The sequence below is a fragment of the Ranitomeya variabilis genome, chromosome 5 (genome assembly GCF_051348905.1).
Source record: "Ranitomeya variabilis isolate aRanVar5 chromosome 5, aRanVar5.hap1, whole genome shotgun sequence".
Lineage (NCBI taxonomy): Eukaryota > Metazoa > Chordata > Amphibia > Anura > Dendrobatidae > Ranitomeya > Ranitomeya variabilis.
The window spans coordinates 395,185,047-395,207,740 of record NC_135236.1 but is presented as its reverse complement, the minus strand read 5'-3'; the positions used below and the strand labels follow the sequence as shown (position 1 = coordinate 395,207,740).

The window sequence follows — 22,694 nt, the reverse complement described above, 5'->3', positions numbered from 1 at the left end:
CCGGTTGTAAACTGTACATTCCCCTAGACATAGATTACGGCGTGGGACTGACTGTACATCGGACAGGTATGGGTATATTGTTGGTTTATTATTTTGACTTTTTTTTTTTTTTTTTTTTTTTTTTTTACAGGAGATCGAGGGCTTCGCTTGGAATGGCAGACTAATAAAGATGGCAAAAAGGTGTATATTGTTTTATTTCATTAAAACACTTTTTTCTTACTGTGTGGTGTTAACAACTATAGGATAGGATTAGTAATGGAGAGGTGTCTTATTGACACCTCTCCATTACTAGGCCGGCTTGATGTCACCTTACAATAGGAAGGTAACATTTACACCTCATTACCCCACTTGCCACCGATACAGGGCAAGTGGGAAGAACCGGGCAAAGTTCCAAAATTGGCGCATCTAATAGATGCGCCTTTTCTGGGCAGCTGCAGGCTGCTGTTTTTAGGTTGGGGGCCCATATCCATGGCCCCTTACCAGCCTGAGACTAGCAGCCCGCATCGGTGAGTTTTGCCGGGTTGGTTAAAAAACATAGGGGACCCCATGTCGTTTTTGTCTTCCATTCTTTGTCCCCTGCCCGCCGGCTGAGCAGGTGAGAAGGGATGATAGCTGGCTTCAGCAACACATGCAGGGGAACAGCACTTACTGTAGCGCTTCTTTCCCGACGCCTGTCTGTGTGGTACTGATGCAGCACACGGTTGCCACACTTGTGCCACATGTAGTAAACACACGGACACGGATATCTCCGGTAACGTGTTTTCCGGTACCGGAAATATCAGGACGTGTGAAACCGGCCTTAGTCTAACAGGCCACCGTAGCTGGCAGACCCGGAAGTTATCATGTGACCTACGGCTGCCATGAAAACCCTTGGCTCCCCTGTGATGTGATCACATTACATCATGGGGAACGTCAGAGAGGTGAGTGAAGGAGAGCTCTTTCATGATCTTCTAATTGCCGCGACCGCAGCATCTAGCACACAGCAAAGGGTTAAAATCATTGGGACCTGAGCCAATCAGGTTCCGATGAGATTACTTGTCAGAGCTATCGCTCTGCACAGGAATCGCAGTGCTTGCAGGACCTTGGGGGTCCTGTGCACTGCGAGACCGTCGAACAAAGAGAAATGTTGGTGCTGCACAAAGCCCTGCAAGCACTGACATTTTTCTACAGTGGGCAGTCTGAAAGACGTTAAAAGGGTTTCAAGCGAAGCTATCACCAGGTTTGGCCGATACGAGGTAAGGCAACCACCTTTCAGGCCTGATATACATCATTCTATAATGCTGTATTTCTGCCCCCAACCCAACCCGAAAGTTAAGAAAATGAGCTTTTATTATACTCACCTGCGGGGCGGTCCGGTCCAAGGGGTGTTGCTCTTCTTCTTGTAATGCATGCGCACTGCAGTACTTTACTCTGGCCTAGTCAGGGCAGAGAAGTGCGCCTGCGCAGGAGCAGAGTGCCGAGGAGATTGTGTGGATGATGTAGTGAAACGTCATCCACACGAAGCAAGAAGCAGGGTGGCAATTGGAAGAAGATGAGAGGTGCCGGACCAAGAACATCGACACCCTTTGGATCGGACCACCCCGAACGGGAGTATAATAAAAGATCTCTTTCTTCTTTTCAGGTTTGGTTGAAGGCAGATATACAGCATTATAGAATGGTGGTGGTGTGAGCGGCAGCCAGGGCCATAGTCATGGCCCTCACAGATGTCTGATTTAACGTGCCCTAACCACCCGCATCACATATATGCAGTCCCACTGTCTCACTTGCCTGGTTCTCCGAGGCCTCTCTTAGACATAGAAACCCTCCTTCCTTTGATCTGGCAAATAGAGAGACAGAGTCCAATTCCAACTTTAAACATAGAACTTTACTCGTATTTAATTGCAGCACGTCCACAGCAGTTACAGCATCAACACAGAGTACTGCACCGTTCACATCCTTCACTTTCCCTGTGCTCTTCCCTATGTGCTTTAGGTTGTACCCCGTTCGTCCGGTCTCAACCGGTACTGCAGTGTCCTCCCTATTCAGCTTCACTACGTTCAGGAGTTCCCTTGTTCATTTCGCCCCCAGACATGAGGGCATCTGCCCAAGTAGAAAGCTGCCACATCTTGGAGCGACCTGGTCACTTATTCTGCTGCAGGTGCCAGGGACGCTAATGAAGCAAGAGGAGGTGACGCCCGACGCACAGGCCCGGAGTGACGGCTGTGCTGCATCTGATTAGGGGGGGAAAGACCCGCCCCAGGATGATTTCACGGTATGAGAGGGCACATTTTATAAGCATTCATTTCAGCATGTGCAGGGAGCATAACTAAAAGAGCTACCTTGTCAGAATGCAGCATTAGTGCTGAACAAGGTGACTCTTTTAGGCTACGTTCACATTTGCGTTGTGCGCCGCAGCGTCGGCGACGCAACGCACAACGCAAATGTGAACGCATGCACAACGCAGCGTTTTATGACGCATGCGTCCTTTTTTTGCTTGATTTTGGACGCACCAAAAATGCAACTTGCTGCGTCCTGTGCGCCCGGACGCGTGCGCCGCAGGGACGCATGCGTCACAAAACGCAAGTGTGACGCATGTCCATGCGCCCCCATGTTAAATAAAGGGGTGCATGACGCATGCGGCGACGCAGCGGCGCCCGACGCTGCGTCGCACAACGCTAATGTGAACGTAGCCTAAGTTACAAACGCCTGAGGGGGGTCATACAAGCTCTTGTAGTTTGTCTGCTTATTAATCAGATTTTTATTTTTGAAGGATAATACCAGACTTGTGTGTGTTTTAGGGTGAGTTTCATGTGTCACGTTGTGTGTGTTGAGTTGCGTGTGGCGACATGCATGTAGCGACTTTTGTGAGATGAGTTTTGTGTGGCGACATGCGTGTAGCAATGTTTTGTGTGTCGAGTTGCATGTGACAGGTTAGTGTAGCAAGTTGTGGGCAGCAAGTTTTGCGCATGGCGAGTTTTATGTGTGGTGCGTTGGAGTATGTGCAAGTTTTGTGTGAGGCAACTTTTGCATGTGTTGCAACTTTTGTGCATGTGGCAATTTTTCCGCGTGTGCAAGTTTTGCCTGTGGTGAGTTTTCCATGAGGTGAGTTTTGCACGTGTGGCGAGATTTGCATGAGCCTAGTTTTGCATGTGGCGAGTTTTGCGTGTGGCGAGTTTTGAGTGGCGACTTTTGTGTTTCGACTTTTATGTGGCGAGGTTGGTGTATGTGTGGTGAAATGTGTGCTGAGGGTGGTATATGTGTTCAAGCACGTGGTAGTGTGTGGCGCATTTTGTGTGTGTGTTTATATCCCCGTGTGTGGTGAGTATCCCATGTCGGGGCCCCACCTTAGCAACTGTACGGTATATACTCTTTGGTGCCATCGCTCTCATTCTTTAAGTCCCCCTTGTTCACATCTGGCAGCTGTTAATTTGCCTCCAACACTTTTCCTTTCACTTTTTCCCCATTATGTAGATAGGGGCAAAATTGTTTGGTGAATTGGAACACGTGGGGTTAAAATTTCACCTCACAACATAGCCTATGACGCTCTCGGGGTCCAGACGTGTCACTGTGCAAAATTTTGTGGCTGCAGCTGCGACGGTGCAGATGCCAATCCCAGACATACACACATATATACACACATATATACATACACACACACATTCAGCTTTATATATTAGATAATTACAGTACAGGTCCTTCTCAAAAAATGGTGGTTTGATGGTTTTTTTGTTTGTTATTAAAAAACACTTTTATTTGATTGGACGGTTGAAATATGCTAATTTATTGAGACAGGTTTTTTGGGTTATCAGGAGTTGTAGGCCAAAATCATCAGTATTAAAACAATAAAAGACCTGACAAATTTCAGTTGGTGGATAATGAATCTATAATATATGAAAGTTTAATTGTAATCATTACATTATGGTAAATAATGAAATTCAACACTATATGCTAATTTTTTGAGAAGGACCTGTATATACAACAATAAATACACGGTTCAACAACATTACAAGGCAGCAATATACATACAATTAACTGGGACGTGTTTGGGGCACAAGACCATTTTTATGACCCCTTACACTGGCCTTACCTCATATCGGCCAAACCTGCTATGCTGGTGGAATAAATTTCAAGGAAGAATAGTGGTGTAGAATAATGCAGTTTTAATTCTCTATGAGTTTCAAAGTCGTAAAGACGTTTCCAGGACAACCACAATGATCACTGATTCCTTTCTTCAAACGATTTCACGTTGAAACCTTTCCAACATGTGGGGAGCGAGAGCTGGATACCTACACGAGCCTTTATAAGAGTCGTGCTTTACACAACGCAGCAAGGAAAGCGAAAACAGCAGTACTAACGCCTAGAGTAGCTCGGTAATGCCCTATTGTACGCTTCCGGTCACTCTAGCTTAATTCCAAGGCAGTTAAAAAAAGATTTCAAAACAAGCTATTATACTATTAAAACTCGGAAATATTTGTATCCATTTTTTAACCAAGTGAACCAAACTCCTTACCTTATTGGTCGATTTTCCTTGCTGTCATAAAGTGAGAATATAACTTCTAACTCCTCTCCTAGGTTTGAGCACATCAAGCTCTTCATCTGTACAAATAGGTGATGGCTGCTTGCTGGCACTGGCGTGTCTTTTTTCCTGTGTCTGTGCTCCATCTGAGAGAAAAAAAAAAATCGGTGATCTGACTTTGCTCATTGAAGAATTATTGACATGACCATAAGGCTCTCTCAAGTGCCAGATCTCCTTAATTAGGTAAGGCAAACATTTTATATTGATGGCATATTCCAACCATGCAGTTTGCCATAGTGCACGTTTCTCACCTATTTATAGGATAAGTCATAAATGTCTCCTCCTGGGAGCCCCACTGTGTACTAAACCAGGAGACCTGAGCCCCCTGCACCCTGTTACTGCACAATCAGTATGACGAGGAGTTGGTACAATGTGTCAACAGGGCAAGTCAAGCTCTGTACTTCGGCATTTCAGTCAGTGTGATAGAAATGATAGAAATTAAATAGGGTGGCAGGGTGCACGCTACACCTTCAGTAAGCACATCATGCACAAAATACATTTTAAAAGTATACATGTCTTATACTGACTTTTATTTAATAAGCTCTCATGTTTACATAAGTAATAACACTATTTAGCCATCATATGATTTGCATCCTGCATTTTTCACAAATTTCCACTCTATAGTCCATAGCTCTAACTTTCAGCTGTACCTGAAACATTGGATGAAGGCTAGCTGCTACAGTCTGCCATACAGCGTACACACCTACATGAGGGATTCCTGCTCTCCATAGGCAACAGTGGCCCACAACAATCGGACTTAGGCTACTTTCACACTAGGGTCGGGCACTGCACGTCGCAATGCGTCGCTGTGGAGAAAAAACGCATCCTGCAAAGTTGTCTGCAGGATGCGGTTTTTCCCCATAGACTAACATTACCGACGCATTGTGACGCAGTGCCACACGTTGGTTGCGTCGTGTTTTGGCGCACCGCCGCCACAAAAAAAGTTATATGTAACGTTTTTTTGTGCGTCGGGACCGCCATTTTCGACCGCGCATGCGTGGATGAAACTCCGCCCCCTCCTCCCCGTACCTTACAATGAAGGAGCGGAAGCGTCTTAAGACTGCTTCCGCTGCCAACGTCGGGCATTTTCTTCACAGTTTGCGTCGGGCCGACGGCCCCGTACCGACGCTAGTGTGAGAGCAGCCTTACTGTATATGCTATGAAAGATTTGGAATAATTCTGCATAACAATTACTACATTTTAGGCCATTTCCACATATATCACAATGGCATGCAACATTATGCTTTTTTATATTAAGCATGAAAATATTGTTAATTTGATATTTCTTTCAAGGTAAAAAGCAATGGTTTTCATTTTTGGCCAACATTTCTAAAATTACTACCATATAGGTCCTAAACACAGGTCATTTTCATAGGTTTTGGTTTACAAACAGCACATTAATTTTATTGGTCACTTCATATATTCCAAAATTCTACCATTGTCATACTTCCTATTCTCAAGGCAGTAGGGGATCCAGCACACATGGGTGGATAAAATAAAGGTTTATTCCATGATGGGATCATACTTACTAGTCTGTATAATTCAGTAACGCTGATGTCTTCTGGATCTACCATTGCAAACTCTTTCCTTGGAACCAAGTCAAGACCCAGCTGCCTATAAAATATGGAAAACTACTGAAAAATGACATTCTAACATAAATCGCTTGATCTCCACAAAACAATATGTTGAGTACAATTTTAGAGTTTCAGAATACGTTATATGTTTTATAGTAGACTTTTACTGGAAATAAGTTAAATCAGCTACGTCCTACAATTGCTGATGTGTTAGTGTCTCTGGAATAGTTTTCCCTTTTTTTTTTTTTTTTTTTTTATCGCTTCCCTGTTTTAAAGTTATGTTCCCAAAAATAAAGATGCAAATTTTCCCTTCAACAAACTAGGCATATACCAAAGAACTTCTCCGTTTGTGTTAGCTTTTACTCTTCTATGACGTTGGCCGATCACGGCAGTATTATATAGGGGGAAAAGCAAATGCACAAAGAAAATAACAGAACCATGTTCTCCTGAGATGAGATTTATCTTACTCAGTGCTGGAGAGCTAGAGCGCCTGACCTTGCTGTATTACAGGAGATGCACTGCGTTGCATATCTTCTGCCTTCCAACTCACCAGGACTGCTGATTTTCTGTGCTCCAATGCTCCAGTAGTGAGAAGAGACGCGGCAATTGTGGAGTTCTCAAATCTTGTCTGCAGCTGTCACCTTCTCTGTGGCCATTTGCTTTTTTTCCCCTCTATGATGAAGCCATCTTTTGATTGGCCAGTGCAATAAAGAAAAAGCAAATACCCACAAAAAAGTTCTGCGGTATATGCCCAGTTGGTCAAAATGAAAAATGTGCATCATTATTACCAGGGAGGGGGGTTGAGAGGTGAGGCATGCCTTTAGAATTGAGGAGCACAGAAAAAAAAAACCTGTTTCTATCAGTTTAATAGCAGCAAATGGAGGAAGTACTCAATTTAAATAAAAAAAAATTACAGGTAAAGTTCATCTTTGCCTATTCGTATACATTAGTAGAAAATATATACTAAAACAGGAGTCTTAAACATGGCCGGTAAATGGGCCACACGTAGAAAAAAATGTGTATTTGATGGGTCCCATTCTTTGGCACTCTATATTTTATATTTTTTTTAGTTCTTTTTATTCCGTTTTTTTCTGCATCAGTGTAATTAAAAACCTACATTTTTGGCGCAAAAATAGTGTAAAACAAGAGGAGGGAAAAACAGAAAAACCTAAAAGCTTGCTGTGACACTGGTATTGGCACCCTTTACATTAAATTAGTATGGAAACACATTTTGACTCGCCTGAGGAAAATTACACATGAGAATCACCTGTGATTGTCAGTGCCCATGTGACAAATTAGCCAATGAACGATGACTTCAGTGTTTTAAAAAGTCACACTGTAGGTCCTGTTCCTGTGTCAAAATGGTGAAGACAAAGGAGATGTCTGAGGACATCAGAACTGCTATTACTAGCAAACACAAGACTTACAAAGTGTATGAGGCCATCTCCAAAGACCTTTGCATCCCAGTGTCAACAGTGCACAATGTTGTTAAGAAGTTAACAAAGCATGTAATCGTCAAGAACCACCCTGGGTTTAGGGGAAAGAGGAAATTGGCAAGAGATGTCTTAGAAGGTTTGTGCGAATGATGGAAAAAAAAAACTTGGGCGAAGGCCAAGTAAGAAACCATTGCTGACTGAAGAAAAGACATAAAAAGGAAGAATTGGTCTTTGCCAAAGAGTAACTTGACAAACCACAATTCTTCAGGGAAAATATTCTGCAGCAGATGAAACAAAAATAGAGCTTTATGGCAATTTAAATCAACAGCTTGTTTACAGATGGTGCAATGTAGCTTATGAGGCAAAGAACACTCGACCAACAGTTAAGCATGGTGAAGGAAACAATGCTGGGGGGTTGCTTTGCTGCATCTGGTACTGAAGGTCTTGAATGTATCATAGAGCCAGACTGTTTGAGCTTCGGGGCGGCCTGTGGGCAGAGTCTTATCTTCCTGCTCTAAACCAAAGAAACCAAGGAAAGACTGCCCACAAAACGCCCCAAAGCACTAAAATATTCATCATCATAGAGACAGAGAGAGAGAGAGATAGACTGTTTGCTCTTGGGGCGGGCCTGTGGGCAGATCTTTCTTTGGTTACTCTGACAAGGTCACTCGCGGTCATGTCTCACAGATGATGACATCAGTAACATCATTGCCCATCAGACATGATCACGAGTGACCTATGCAGCCTTGAGAACGAGTGACCTGCTTACCCTTAGCTGGCTATTAAAAATAGGGGGGGGGACCCCAAATAATTTTTTTTAACAACTACAGTAAACTACACATGCAAGGCAATGCTCCAGGCCTGTACTTTGACCTCCTTCTCCTAGTTCAAAATTGTTATGTTTTATATTTTTTATTCTATGTTAATTTAAATAATTTTCCTATCCACATTTTTGCAGGGCAATTGACCTGCTTTTACCTCCACTTTGCTTCATTTTGCAGTCCCCAAGACCTTATTACGCTCATTTTACAGCACCAAAGTTTGGGTCCTCTATGACTTATAAGGGGTCAAGTTCTGGTACCCAAAACCAAACTTTGCACTAAGGGTTGGCTGAACCTGATAAATCCGAACTTCCATGAATCATCCCTATAAAATTTGACATTATTTCACACAAAACCCCCAAAAATGGGCTTGAAAAAATTGTTTGCACCCTTAACTTAATATTTGGTTGCACACCCTTTGGAATAAATAACTGTAATCAATTGCTTCCTATAACTTTCAACAAGCTTCTTACATCTCTCAACTAGAATTTTGGACTATTCTTCTTTTGCAAACTGCTCCAGATCTCTCATATTTGACGGTTGCCTTCTCCCAACAGCAATGTTAAAATCTCTCCACGGGTGTTCAATGGGATTTAGATCCAGACTCATTGGTGGCTAGTTCAAAACTCTTTCTTAGGCTGCCGTCACACTAGCAGTATTTGGTCAGTATTTTACATCAGTATTTGTAAGCCAAAACCAGGAGTGGGTGATAAATGCAGAAATGGTGCATATGTTTCTATTATACTTTTCCTCTATTTGTTCCACTCCTGGTTTTGGCTTACAGATGCTGAGGTAAAATACTGACCAAATACTGCTAGTGTGACGGCAGCCTGACACTGAGCACTACATTGTGACCCAAAATACTTTGGTAATCTTCAGATTTCATGATTCCTTTCATACAGACAAGGCACTCAGTGGCAGAGGCAGCAAACCAACCCCAAACATCTTTGAATATCTGCCATATTTGACTATATGCATGGTGTTCTTTTATTTGTAGTCCTCTTTCCTCTTTTAGTTTTCGGTAAACAGTAGAATAATGTGCTTTGAAAAAAAAAAAGCTCTATCTTGGTCATATCTGTCCACAATAAGCCTTTCCAGAAGTATTTTGGCTTACTCAAATACATTTTGGCAAATTGCAGTCTAGATTTTTATGTCTCTGTGTCAGCAGTGGGGTCCTCCTGGGTCTCCTGCCACAGAGTTTCATTTCATTCAAATGTTGCCGGATAGCTCACGATTACGCTGATGCACCCTGAACCTGCAAAAAAGCTTTTCATCTCTTTGGAACTTGATTGGGGCTGCTTATCCACCATTCGGGCAATCCTGTGTGGCAACCCTTCATTAATTTTTCTCTGCTGTTAACATCCAAGGAGATTAGCTGCATTGCCATGGCTTGTAAACTTTTTGATAATTTTGAGCACAGTGGACAATGGAACAGCAAGACCTCTGGAGATGGACTTGTAACCTTGAGATTATTTAAATTTTCCAACAATTTTGATTCTGAAGTCCTCAATCAGTTCTCTTCCTCTCTTTTTATTCTCCAGTAGTGTAGCACACACAGACACGTAATGCAAAGATTAAGTACACTTCTCCCCTTTTTTATCTGGCTTCAGTGTGATTTTCATATTGCCCACACCTGTTACTTGCCACAGGTGAGTTTGAATGAGCATCACTTGCTTGAAACAAAGATGTTTACCTACAATTTTAGAAAAGGTGCCAACAATTTTGTACAACCCATTTTTGAGGTTGTGTGTGAAATTATGTCCAATTTGACTCTTTTTTCTGCTTTTTTTGTGTTGTCCCAAGACACACAAAGGAAATAAACACGTGTATAACAAAACATGTGTAACTGCAATAATATTCTGGGAGAAATACATCATTTTCAGGAACAACTTCAAGGGTGCCAACACTTTTGGCCAAAACTGTATTAAATATATTGGGAACTTGAAATAAACGTTGGGCATGATAGGAATCAGCGTTAAGATACATTCAGCGCCGAGGTAAATTCTGCTGAAATGTTTCCTTTAATATGAATATCTACAACCACAAAGAATAAATATAATTATTGACTTTATAATTACTGTGTCTGCAGTCCTATGTGGAAAGTATAAATATTTGCCATGAAAGACAACTGTGGAAATTGTTACCAATTATATAAATAAAACTAAACACGTAAAAGAAGCAGTAATTAGTAAGGAAAGCTCAGTAACATTACAGGTAAATTGTGCTTTCTATCATATGTAATAGAATATGCTTTAGATTGGCATTCAGTTTTGCAACTGCACATTAATAATCCATATCGTATCCTGGGGAAGCCGTATTAAATGAAGCAACAACACAGTATGAGCCTTGGAGACAAAAACTATACAGTCTGGAGGAAAAGATAATAGCGGCATTTCCATCTGTGCATATTGCTCTGTAATAATAAACAAGAGCTGGAGACTATTATCACGATATATTGAGAACTTGTGACATAATGCACATAGCTAACAGATATTGCACTAACATTACATTTCAGACCTTGCTTCACAATCACTTTTAAAATATTCAAGCAGGCATTGATAAAGGGAACAAATCAGTGGTTTCATGCTGCCCTAACCACAGACTGCAAGGAAAACAGACAGGCTCCATCACTACAGAGAATTACGTTTTATCCTTAAAGTGAACCGGTCAGCAGGATTTTTCTAAAGTAAACTACAGATACTGTCATACTGATTAAAATGATGGCCGAATCACAAACAGTCTGTCTTCATGATAAAGAACATGTTGGGCTTCGAGACGGCCTTTGGGCAGGTCTTTCCTTGGTTCCTCTGGTTTAGAGCAGGAAGATAAGACCCTGCCTACAGTCCCGCCCCAGGAACGAGCATCTAACTTTATGAAAACTTCTAAGGGTACGTTCCCACGGTCAGTAAACGCTGCGGGTTGGATGCTGCATACATCCACAGCGTCCAGATGTTACAGCATAGTGGATGGGATTTCAAAAAAATCCCATGCCCAATATGCATGCACAGATGCCTGTGGATCACCCGCAGAGACAGACATGCGGTGCATCTTTGCAGACCGCAGCATGTCAATTTATCTTTCGGAGATAAGATAAATATTACCCGTACAATGTATTGGATGCGGTGAGTCCGCACAGTTCAAGGAACACATGCAGAATCACCTGTGTTCAAAAGCCGGCAGCGCTTTGGACGCAGCGGACATGTGCTGCGTCCAAAGTGCTGCCAATTACTGACTGTGCACCCGGCTTAACACTGATTACACAAGAACCAGAAGACTGATTTCTTCACCCCAGGTATCATATTAATTAGAATAACAGCGGCAAATTGACAACAAAATCCTGCTGACAGGTTCACTGTAAGAAGAATATGCTTGAAAAATTAAGTAAGTAAAACTGAGAGGAGTCTGTGATCAAAGAAACCACTATATGTTCATTAGTCTGCTCTATGATTATGTTTGTTTTTGAGTGTGTGCATCAGTTATGTAAAGGACATGCCTACAACTGTGAACATTTGGTTTTCTTTTAACTGTGAAGCAAATAACAGTCAGGACAAAACAACTGAAAACTTCTATGTGCAGAACTATTCACCCCCCTAACATCAGTACTTTGTAGAGCCTCCTTTTGAGGCAATTATAGACACAAGTCGCTTTGGATGTCTCAGCTTTCCACATCTTGCCACTAGGATTTTTGCCCATACCTCAAGGAAGAACTGCTCTAGCCCCTTTAACCCTTTCACGACATGAGCCGTACATGTACTGCGCATGTCGTGTCTCCCCCTTTGATGTGGGCTCCGGCGCTGAGCCCACATCAAAGTCGCGACATGTCAGCTGTTTTGTACAGCTGACATGTGCGCGCAATAGCGGCGGGTGAAATCGCGATTCACCCGCCGCTATTAAACGCAGACAGCGGCATTTAACCGGCGCTTTCGGCCGGAATTAACGTCATCGCCGACCCCTGTCACATGATCGGGGGTCGGCGATGCATCAGGATGGTAACCATAGAGGTCCTTGAGACCTCTATGGTTACTAATGCCGGCCTGCTGTGAGCGCCCCCCTGTGGTCGGCGCTCACAGCACACCTGCAATTCAGCTACATAGCAGCGATCTCATGATCGCTGCTATGTAGCTGAGCCAATCGAGTGGTGCCAGCTTCTAGCCTCCCATGGAGGCTATTGAAGCATGGCAGAAGTAAAAAAAAAATGTTTTTAAAAATATGAAAAATTTACATTACATTTATTTGGTCGCCACGACATTGCATTAAAATGCAATAACGGGCGATCAAAAGAACGTATCTGCACAAATGTGATATTACTAAAAACGTCAGCTCGGCACGCAAAAAATAAGCCCTCACCCGACCCCAGATCACGAAAAATGGAGACGCTTCGGGTATCGGAAAATTGGCACTTTTTTTTTTTTTTTTTTAAGCAAAGTTTTGAATTTTTTTTCACCACTTGGATAAAAAATAATGAATTTTAAACAAAACAATTCAGATGCAGTTGAAGTTCAGACTTTCAGCTTTCATTTGAAGGTATCCACATTAAAATTGGATGAAGGGTTTAGGAGTTTCAGATCCTTAACATGTGCCACCCGTTTTTTAAAGGGACCAAAAGTAATTGGACAGATTCAATCATTTTAAATAAAATGTTCATTTTTAGTACTTGGTTGACAATGACTGCCTGAAGTGTTGAACTCATGGACATCACCAGACGCTGTGTTTCCTCCTTTTTGATGCTCTGCCAGGCCTTCACTGCGGTGGTTTTCAGTTGCTGTTTGTTTGTGGGCCTTTCTGTCTGAAGTTTAGTCTTTAACAAGTGAAATGCATGCTCAATTGAGTTGAGATCAGGTGACTGACTTGGCCATTCAAGAATATTCCACTTCTTTGCTTTAATAAACTCGTGGGCTGCTTTGGCTTTATGTTTTGAGTCATTGTCCATCTGTAGTATGAAACGACGACCAATCAGTTTGGCTGCATTTGGCTGGATCTGAGCACACAGTACACACAGTACACAGTAGCACTGGATACCTCAGAATTCATTCAGCTGCTTCTGTCCTGTGTCACATCATCAATAAACACTAGTGACCCAGTGCCACTGGCAGCCATGCATGCCCAAGCCATCACACTGCCTCCGCCGTGTTTTACAGATGATGTGGTATGCTTTGGATCATGAGCTGTACCACGCCTTCGCCATACTTTTCTCTTTCCATCATTCTGGTAAAGGTTGATCTTGGTTTCATCTATCCAAAGAATGTTCTTCCAGAACTGTGCTGGCTTTTTAAGGCTGGTTTCACATTTGCCTTTTTTTTCCTATATTTAACATTAAAAACGCATGCGTTTTTTTTGTATGCGTTTTGCCGCGTTTGACGACGCATGCGTCGTTTCTACGCTTGCGTTTGGTTGCAGAAATGCAAAATGTAGTAATTTCTAGAGGCGTTTTTTTGCAGCAAAAAAACGTATTGCTGTCTATGTAAACGCATGCGTTTTTTAAGCACATGCGTTTGCTTGCGTTTTAATAGAAAAAAACAAGAATACACACTGATAAGCCACCCCCCACCATCCAGGTGATAAAGGGATCCAAACCCTAACCCTAACCCATAAGCCACCCCCACCATCAAGGTGATAAAGGGATCCAAAACCCTAACCCTAACCCATAAGCCACCCCCCACCATCAAGGTGATAAAGGGATCCAAACCCTAACCCATAAGCCACCCCCCACCATACAGGTGATAAAGGGATCCAAACCCTAACCCCAACCCTAACCCAAAAGCCACCCCCCACCATCAAGGTGATAAAGGGATCCAAACCCTAACCCTACCCCTAACCCTACCCCTAACCCTAGGGATCCTAACCCTACCCCTACCCCTAACCCTAGGGATCCTAACTAGGGTTGAGCGAAACAGATCGGCCAATTTCAAAAGTCGCCGACTTTTGGCAAAGTCTCACTGTGGGATCGCGTCGGCGGTCTTCGCTCCAAAGTTGGGTTTCGTTATATATATATATATATATATATATATATATATATATATATATATATATATATATATATATATATATTTACTTCAGTGCGATATAGCAGCAAAGCCGGTAATTCAATTGCCTGCTTTTCATTTCTCCTGCCTAAACCCGACATAATATGAGACATGGTTTACATACGGTAAACCATGTCATATCCCCCTTTTTTTTGCATATTCCACACTACTAATAGTAGTGTGTATGTGCAAAATTTCGGCGCTGTAGCTATTAAATTTAAGGGTTAAATTGCGGAAAAAATTGGCGTGGGCTCCCGCGCAATTTTCTCCACCAGCGTGGTAAAGCCAGTGACTGAGGGCAAATATTAATAGCCTAGAGAGGGTCCATGGTTATTGGCCCCCCCTGGCTACAAACATCTGCCCCCAGCCACCCCAGAAAAGGCACATCTGGAAGATGCGCCTATTCTGGCACTTGGCCACTCTCTTCCCACTCCCGTGTAGCAGTGGGATATGGGGTAATGAAGGGTTAATGTCACCTTGCTATTGTAAGGTGACATTAAGCCAGATTAATAATGGAGAGGCGTCAATTATGACACCTATCCATTATTAATCCAATTGTATGAAATGGTTAAAAAAAACACACACACAATATTGCAAAGTATTTTAATGAAATAAACACACAGGTTGTTTTAATATTTTATTGCTCTCTCAATCCACCTGAAGACCCTCGCTCTGTAACAAAGGAAAAATAATAAACTAACAATATACATACCTTCCGATGATCTGTCACGTCCCACGATGTAAATCCATCTGAAGGGGTTAAAATATTTTACAGGCAGGAGCTCTGCTAATGCAGCTGTGCTCGTGCCTGTCAAACCCCGGCGAATGAAGGTAATGTAGGTCAATGACCTGTAGTTACCTTCATTCGCGGTGATGCGCCCCCTGCTGGATGTCCCTCGAACGTGGGAAAATATTCAGAAAAGTTACCAGGCTCGAGGACATATGAGGACATCCAGCAGGGGGCGCATCGCCGCGAATGAAGGTAACTACAGGTCATTGACCTACATTACCTTCATTCACCGGGGTTTGACAGGCACGAGCACAGCTGCATTAGCAGAGCTCCTGCCTGTAAAATATTTTAACCCTTTCAGATGGATTTACATCGTGGGACATGACAGATCATCGGAAGGTATGTATATTGTTGGTTTATTATTTTTCCTTTGTTACAGAGCGAGGGTCTTCAGGTGGATTGAGAGAGCAATAAAATATTAAAACAACCTGTGTGTTTATTTCATTAAAATACTTTGCAATATTGTGTGTGTGTTTTTTTTAACCATTTCATACAATTGGATTAATAATGGATAGGTGTCATAATTGACGCCTCTCCATTATTAATCTGGCTTAATGTCACCTTACAATAGCAAGGTGACATTAACCCTTCATTACCCCATATCCCACCGCTACACGGGAGTGGGAAGAGAGTGGCCAAGTGCCAGAATAGGCGCATCTTCCAGATGTGCCTTTTCTGGGGTGGCTGGGGGCAGATGTTTGTAGCCAGGGGGGGCCAATAACCATGGACCCTCTCTAGGCTATTAATATCTGCCCTCAGTCACTGGCTTTACCACTCTGCTGGAGAAAATTGCGCGGGAGCCCACGCCAATTTTTTCCGCGATTAAACCCTTAAATTTATTAGCTACAGCGCCGAAATTTTGCACATACACACTACTAACATTAGTAGTGTAGAATATGCAAAAAAAAGGGGGATATGACATGGTTTACTGTATGTAAACCATGTCTCATATCATGTCGGGTTTAGGCAGGAGAAATGAAAAGCAGGCAATTGAATTACCGGCTTTTCTGCTATATCGCGCTGAAGTAAATATAAAAATATATAGATTTCCCATTGACTTGCATTGGGTTTCGTGTTTCGGCCGATCCCCCGACCCCGACTTTTCAAGAAGATCGGCCGATTTCACTCGACTCTACTTTTGAGAAAGTCGGGTTTCGCGAAACCCGACTTGACCTCAAAAAAGGAAAAGTCGCTCAACCATAATCCTAACCCTAACCCTCGACCTCAAAAAAGGAAAAGTCGCTCAACCCTAATCCTAACCCTAACCTTAACCCTAGGGATCCTAACCCTAACCCTAGCTATTTCTATTTATAGTGGGTTTTCTTGTTGATTTTGATGATTGGCAGCTGTCACACACTTCTCAGCATGCGTTTCAAAAATGCAAACGCAGGAAAAAACGCATGTAAACGCGGCATAACGCCGCGTTTTTTTTTTACCGCATGCGAAAACGCATGCGTCTAAAAAACGCAGAGTTTTGCAGCATTTACATGCGTTTTTTTCACCACCTGCGTCTGCGTTTTAAACGCTGCGTTTTTAAACGCAAATGTGAAACTAGCCTTAGATGTTTTTAGTCAAGTCCAGTCTAGCCTTCTTATTCTTGATGCTTAGGAGTGGCTTGCACCGTGCAGTGAACCCTCTGTATTTACTTTCATGCAGTCTTCTCTTTATGGTAGATTTGGATATTGATACGCCTACCTCCTGGAGAGTGTTGTTCACTTTGTTGGCTATTGTGAAGGGGTTTCTCTTCACCATCGAGGTTATTCTGCGATCATCCACCACTGTTGTCTTCCGTGGGCGCCCAGGTCTTTTTGCATTGATGAGTTCACCAGTGTTTTCTTTCTTTCTCAGGATGTACGAAACTGTAGATTTTGCCACTCCTAATATTGTAGCAATTTCTCGGATGGGTTTTTTCTGTTTTCGCAGCTTAAGGATGGCTTGTTTCACCTGCATGGAGAGCTCTTTTGACCACATGTTTACTTCACAGCAAAACCTTCCAAATGCAAGCATCACACCTCAAATCAACTCCAAGCCTTTTATCTGCTTAATTGAGAATGACATAACGAAGGGATTGCCCACACCTGTCCATGAAATAGCCTTGGAATCAATTGTCCAATTACTTTTGGTCCCTTTAAAAACAGGGTGGCACATGTTAAGGAGCTGAAACTCCTAAACCCTTAAGCCAATTTTAATGTGGATACCCTCAAACGAAATCTGAAAGTCTGAATTTCAACTGCATCTGAATTGTTTTGTTTATAATTCATTGTGGTAATGTCTACAACCAAAATTAGAAAAATGTTGTCTCTGTCCAAATATATATATGGACCCAACTGTATATGTCCACACTTAGATTGCACACAGGTGGACTTCTTCTCACTAAGCATGTGACTTATGAAGGTAATTGCGTGCACCAGAAATGTTCAGGAGCTTCATATCGCAAATGGGGTGAATACATATGCACATGCTAATTTGTAGCTTTTTGATCGCGTACATTTATTTTATGCCTATATTTTTCTCACTTCAATAACCTAGACTATTTAGTGCTGATGCATCACACACAAATCGGATTACAAAAATATTTAAACACAGGTTGTAACAAAATAGGCAAAAAGAAGATGTAAATATTTTCACAAGCCACTGTATCTATTTATCTATCCATTTATCTCAGGTTCACCTGCATATATATATCTATCTTTCAAGGTAAAAGTAAGGTTTCGCTAACGACATTTAGAAATACCAGTTTCAATTGTGGGTGCTAAGCAGAAAATTAGATGCATCTCTGTATACACTTAGATTGTATGACCGCAGCAGAAATAATTGGACTAATGGGGCATTAATTTACCAGATGGGAAATTCCCTTTTCTGCTGCAATGCAATACGGTTCATCTGGTAGGAACCTATTGTAAATTCACCAGTGAATTTAGGGCTGAAGGACTTCCATTTCTAAATTTACAATGTTCTTATAAAAATGGAAAAAAAAATGACAATGCTTGTCAGGAAAATGGAGCCATCAAGCGCAGAAAATAAAGATGACATCGTTACAAGAGCACATAACTTAGTAAGAATTCTGAATATATTTTCTAGGCTTTCAAGGTGACATTGTATCACACATCAGACTGCCACAATAACTTATGATCTTTTTGTAAAACTAATAATAGTAGATCATACATTATGATCCCTCAAACAACTCCAATAGTCTCATAAAAAGAGAATGAGAAATGGAGAGTATGTACAACACTTAAGAAATTACATCGGAGGCTTCAGAAACGTGTAGGCAGCATCTCTATTAATATGGACGCAAACAGTCTTACCCCTATTAAGTAGTGTGAAACTAGCTAGCATTTCATTCTAAAGTCTCACCCTTGTAGCAAAAGACATTCTGTGCATATGAATGGCAGCGAGCTACCGTAATTATCTGTTACCCACTCATTTCCCCAGTCCAGACGAGCCGTTATGTGCCGCTTCACATCCTTCATGCGATCATGAGTCAGATGTCCCACTAGCACTTGTCTGCGCAGATCAAGGATTTCATTCATTATGTGACCCAGACGATGAAAGAGATCACCTTCGTTTTTCTGTAGTGCAAATAAAAAATAAAAAAAATAGAGACATTTTATTTACTCAGCTCAACTCTTGTCAAATCTTCACTTTCAATCTGAACACAGAAAATCAGTTTACATGTTATGGATGCTTGCCAGAATGTGGTATCAGTAAGGTCGAACTAGGACTACAACTTATTTCCCAAATAAGAGAACTTCAGAACTTTATAGCCAGGCTTCTCAATAGTCAAAATGGGCTCCAAGTTGGGAGACACATCTAAGTAGCAGAGTTGAGAGACTCATGTTCTCTATGAGAAATCTGCTAACTGGCATTGGCAGGCATATTATCACTGGTAGAAAAATGTGACTGGCAGTTCGAAATCAGCCATGAGTCATGTCATTGACATCTCTGGCAATGATCAGTTGGCCGCCACCCCCAAACACATTAGAACGCTAACTGAACTCGTCAATATCTGTGAGTTCAGCAGTCTAATGTGTGTGTTGGCCTTAAGCTTGCTGGCAATCGACCAACGAACAAGCCAAACGCTCACTCATCAGGTGATATGATAAAGTAGACTGTACCTAGGACATGTGCGAGAAGAACAATGGCAGTCTATGTTCGCCTAATGATCTATTATTGATTCTACTGTCCACATAGTAAATACAGTCTGACAGTGTAAACAAGTTACTAAAAGACTGCTAGCAAATAGCTGATCAGCGGACGTATAACGCCAAAGTTGGGGGGGCGGTGGGTGGGGGGAGAGAGGCTGAGTAATACCAACGCCATGTGGAAATACAGCATTAAAATGATTGAACAAAATATCTCCCTGTATGCGTAGCTTAAAAGTATGATGTTCAAAATTTTTAGATTGACTTGCATGAGCTGTCTTACTAGTGATGAACAAACATGCTCGGATACGGTGTTATCTGAATATGCTCATGTGCTAACCGAGTGTCTTTGGCGTGCTAAAAAAATATGTCTCACGGCTGTTAGACAGCCGCAACACATGCAGGGATTGCCTCTTAGTTAGACTCAAACAAATTTTTCAAGCATGCAGAAGACATAAGCTTGCTCGGATAACAACTTAACCGAGCACATTCGCTCATCTCTATGATCTACCACACATTTATTTCATGTACCCACCTGTACATTTCCTAGCATTGCTTGCATCTCCTTTCAAAGTGGATGGTACATAATACCCCCATGCGGAAGTGCGGAAGGGGAACCCAGCCACGAACATGCACTTTAACACTGAGAGACGAACACTGGGGGCCCAGTAAATGAGTGTGTGTGTATGTGTATGTATGTATAATATATATACACTCACCGGCCACTTTATTAGGTACACCTGTCCAACTTCTTGTTAACACTTAATTTCTAATCAGCCAATCACATGGCGGCAACTCAGTGCATTTAGGCATGTAGACATGGTCAAGACAATCTCCTGCAGTTCAAACCGAGCATCAGTATGGGGAAGAAAGGTGATTTGAGTGCCTTTGAACGTGGCATGGTTGTTGGTGCCAGAAGGGCTGGTCTGAGTATTTCAGAAACTGCTGATCTACTGGGATTTTCACGCACAACCATCTCTAGGGTTTACAGAGAATGGTCCGAAAAAGAAAAAAAATCCAGTGAGCGGCAGTTCTGTGGGCGGAAATGCCTTGTTGATGCCAGAGGTCAGAGGAGAATGGGCAGACTGGTTCGAGCTGATAGAAAGGCAACAGTGACTCAAATCGCCACCCGTTACAACCAAGGTAGGCCTAAGAGCATCTCTGAACGCACAGTGCGTCGAACTTTGAGGCAGATGGGCTACAGCAGCAGAAGACCACACCGGGTACCACTCCTTTCAGCTAAGAACAGGAAACTGAGGCTACAATTTGTACAAGCTCATCGAAATTGGACAGTAGAAGATTGGAAAAACGTTGCTTGGTCTGATGAGTCTCGATTTCTGCTGCGACATTCGGATGGTAGGGTCAGAATTTGGCGTAAACAACATGAAAGCATGGATCCATCCTGCCTTGTATGGAGCATCTTTGGGATGTGCAGCCGAAAAATCTGTGGCAACTGTGTGATGCCATCATGTCAATATGGACCAAAATCTCTGAGGAATGCTTCCAGCACCTTGTTGAATCTATGCCACGAAGAATTGAGGCAGTTCTGAAGGCAAAAGGGGGTCCAACCCGTTACTAGCATGGTGTACCTAATAAAGTGGCCGGTGAGTGTATATATATATATATATATATATATATATATATATATATATATATATATATATATATATATATATAGGGTGAAAAAAAAGAAAGTGGTGGACAACACCTTTGACCAGGTGTGCAATAAATTTATAGGAGACGAGAGGGAGTTAGGGAGCTGCACGCAGTAGCAATCTAATCCAAATGAGGTCAAACCGATAGTTAAGATCAAAAACTTTATTTGAATGTCAAGCCATATTAAAAATTAAAAATTATTAATAAAACAGGTGGTTTTTTAATAATTTTTAATATGCCTTGACATTCGAATAAAGTTTTTGATCTTAACTATCGGTTGATGTGCCGAATACATCTCCACCCTTCCTTTACCAACAAATGTATAATCTCCCCTTAGTGATAGCAGTGGCAATCAGAATTTTGTCACTAATCTTTACTTTAGGCAGGTGATTTGAAACTCAGTCAGGTTAAAATGTAATATTAAATGTAGAATACATTTTCTATGTAGCACACTAAATTATTTGTTATATCATTATTTAATATATCATTCAATGATTTCTTTTTCGTTCATCCTGTCACATGTCCCACAAAAGATGTATCATAATTCAGCTAGTATTACTTTAATTACTTATTCCATGCTATTTGAACATTCTTGGTATAATTCTTGTCAGTTAGATCATCTGAGAAACCGTTGATTTCCTGAGAATTATGTGGCTTCATGGTTTCCAAAGGGGATCACCATCTCAAACTCCCAATATGACGAAACTGCATGGACTGTACCACTGAAGTTCTCTAGAGAAACGACCCAACAAAGTTCCAATCACAGATAGTGATGGTGACTGTACAGCTTCAGTCATACAATTATAATGCAGGAGATCACAGTTCAGCCTCCCTGACGGCACACTCACAATATATTAGCTAAATCTAGAGTATATAGAGGGGAGGGTAATCACAGTGAAAGCACAGCAGCAAGGGAACAAAGCTGTCTTTGTGATCTTGGACTGATGCATCATGGAACAGAAAGTACCGTATATCATATACAACAGAAGTGCAGAGTGTGATAAAAATCAGGTGATGGTTACAGGAATGGAAAATAAATATTGGACTGCTTATTTAAGTAGAAATAAAAATGTTATTATTTTTATAATATATTCAGCACAAATACATAACTGCTTATCAGGGGCTTGTAAACGATACTGGCCCTGATTTATCATTGGGTGTAATGAAAAAAAGGAACCAAACACGGGAAACTAAACAAAATACAGGCACAAAGGCAATGATGAGTGGCGGGCGTTATGTCTATTTTATGGTCCACATGCAGAAAGCTGCATAATGTACAGTTAATTTCCGTTCAGAATTTATTGTGAATTTTCCATCATCCACACAAAGAGATATATTAAAAGGAAAATAGCATGGATTATGCTAGAAACTATTCTCATAAGAAGAAGGGCATACTTTTAGAAATGTCATTTCTCTAAAGCAGGGGTGGGGAACCTCAGGCCCTCGGGCCATTTACGGCCTTTGATAGCCTATTATCCGGCCCCTGGGTTGATCCCTGGGGACTGCAGTGCTTGGGCAGGTTATATTTCTTCTTGCTCTGTGAGCATGTGCACAGGGTTCACTACTGAACGCCCAGGAGCGTGCAATGAAAGATTACGCCCTGACACCAGTGCCAGAATGTCATTTGTGGGCAGAGTTAGTGTGCGATTTGTACGGCCTCCAACGGATGGTATAAATATCCAAAGATTCCCCAC

General features: G+C 41.9%; 1 protein-coding gene across 5 annotated transcripts in view; it reads right to left on the bottom strand.

Moving 5' to 3' along the window:
* Window positions 1-22,694, bottom strand: part of DOCK4 (dedicator of cytokinesis 4) — a 517,521-nt gene that overhangs the window by 310,529 nt on the left and 184,298 nt on the right. For all 5 annotated transcript variants that reach the window (XM_077265059.1, XM_077265063.1, XM_077265060.1 and 2 more), the window contains exons 6-8: window positions 18,623-18,771; window positions 6,085-6,169; window positions 4,490-4,641 (exon numbers count right to left, since the gene is read on the bottom strand). In XM_077265059.1, coding sequence (XP_077121174.1) covers window positions 4,490-4,641; window positions 6,085-6,169; window positions 18,623-18,771 — 386 coding nt within the window. The remainder of the gene's footprint in view (window positions 1-4,489; window positions 4,642-6,084; window positions 6,170-18,622; window positions 18,772-22,694) is intronic.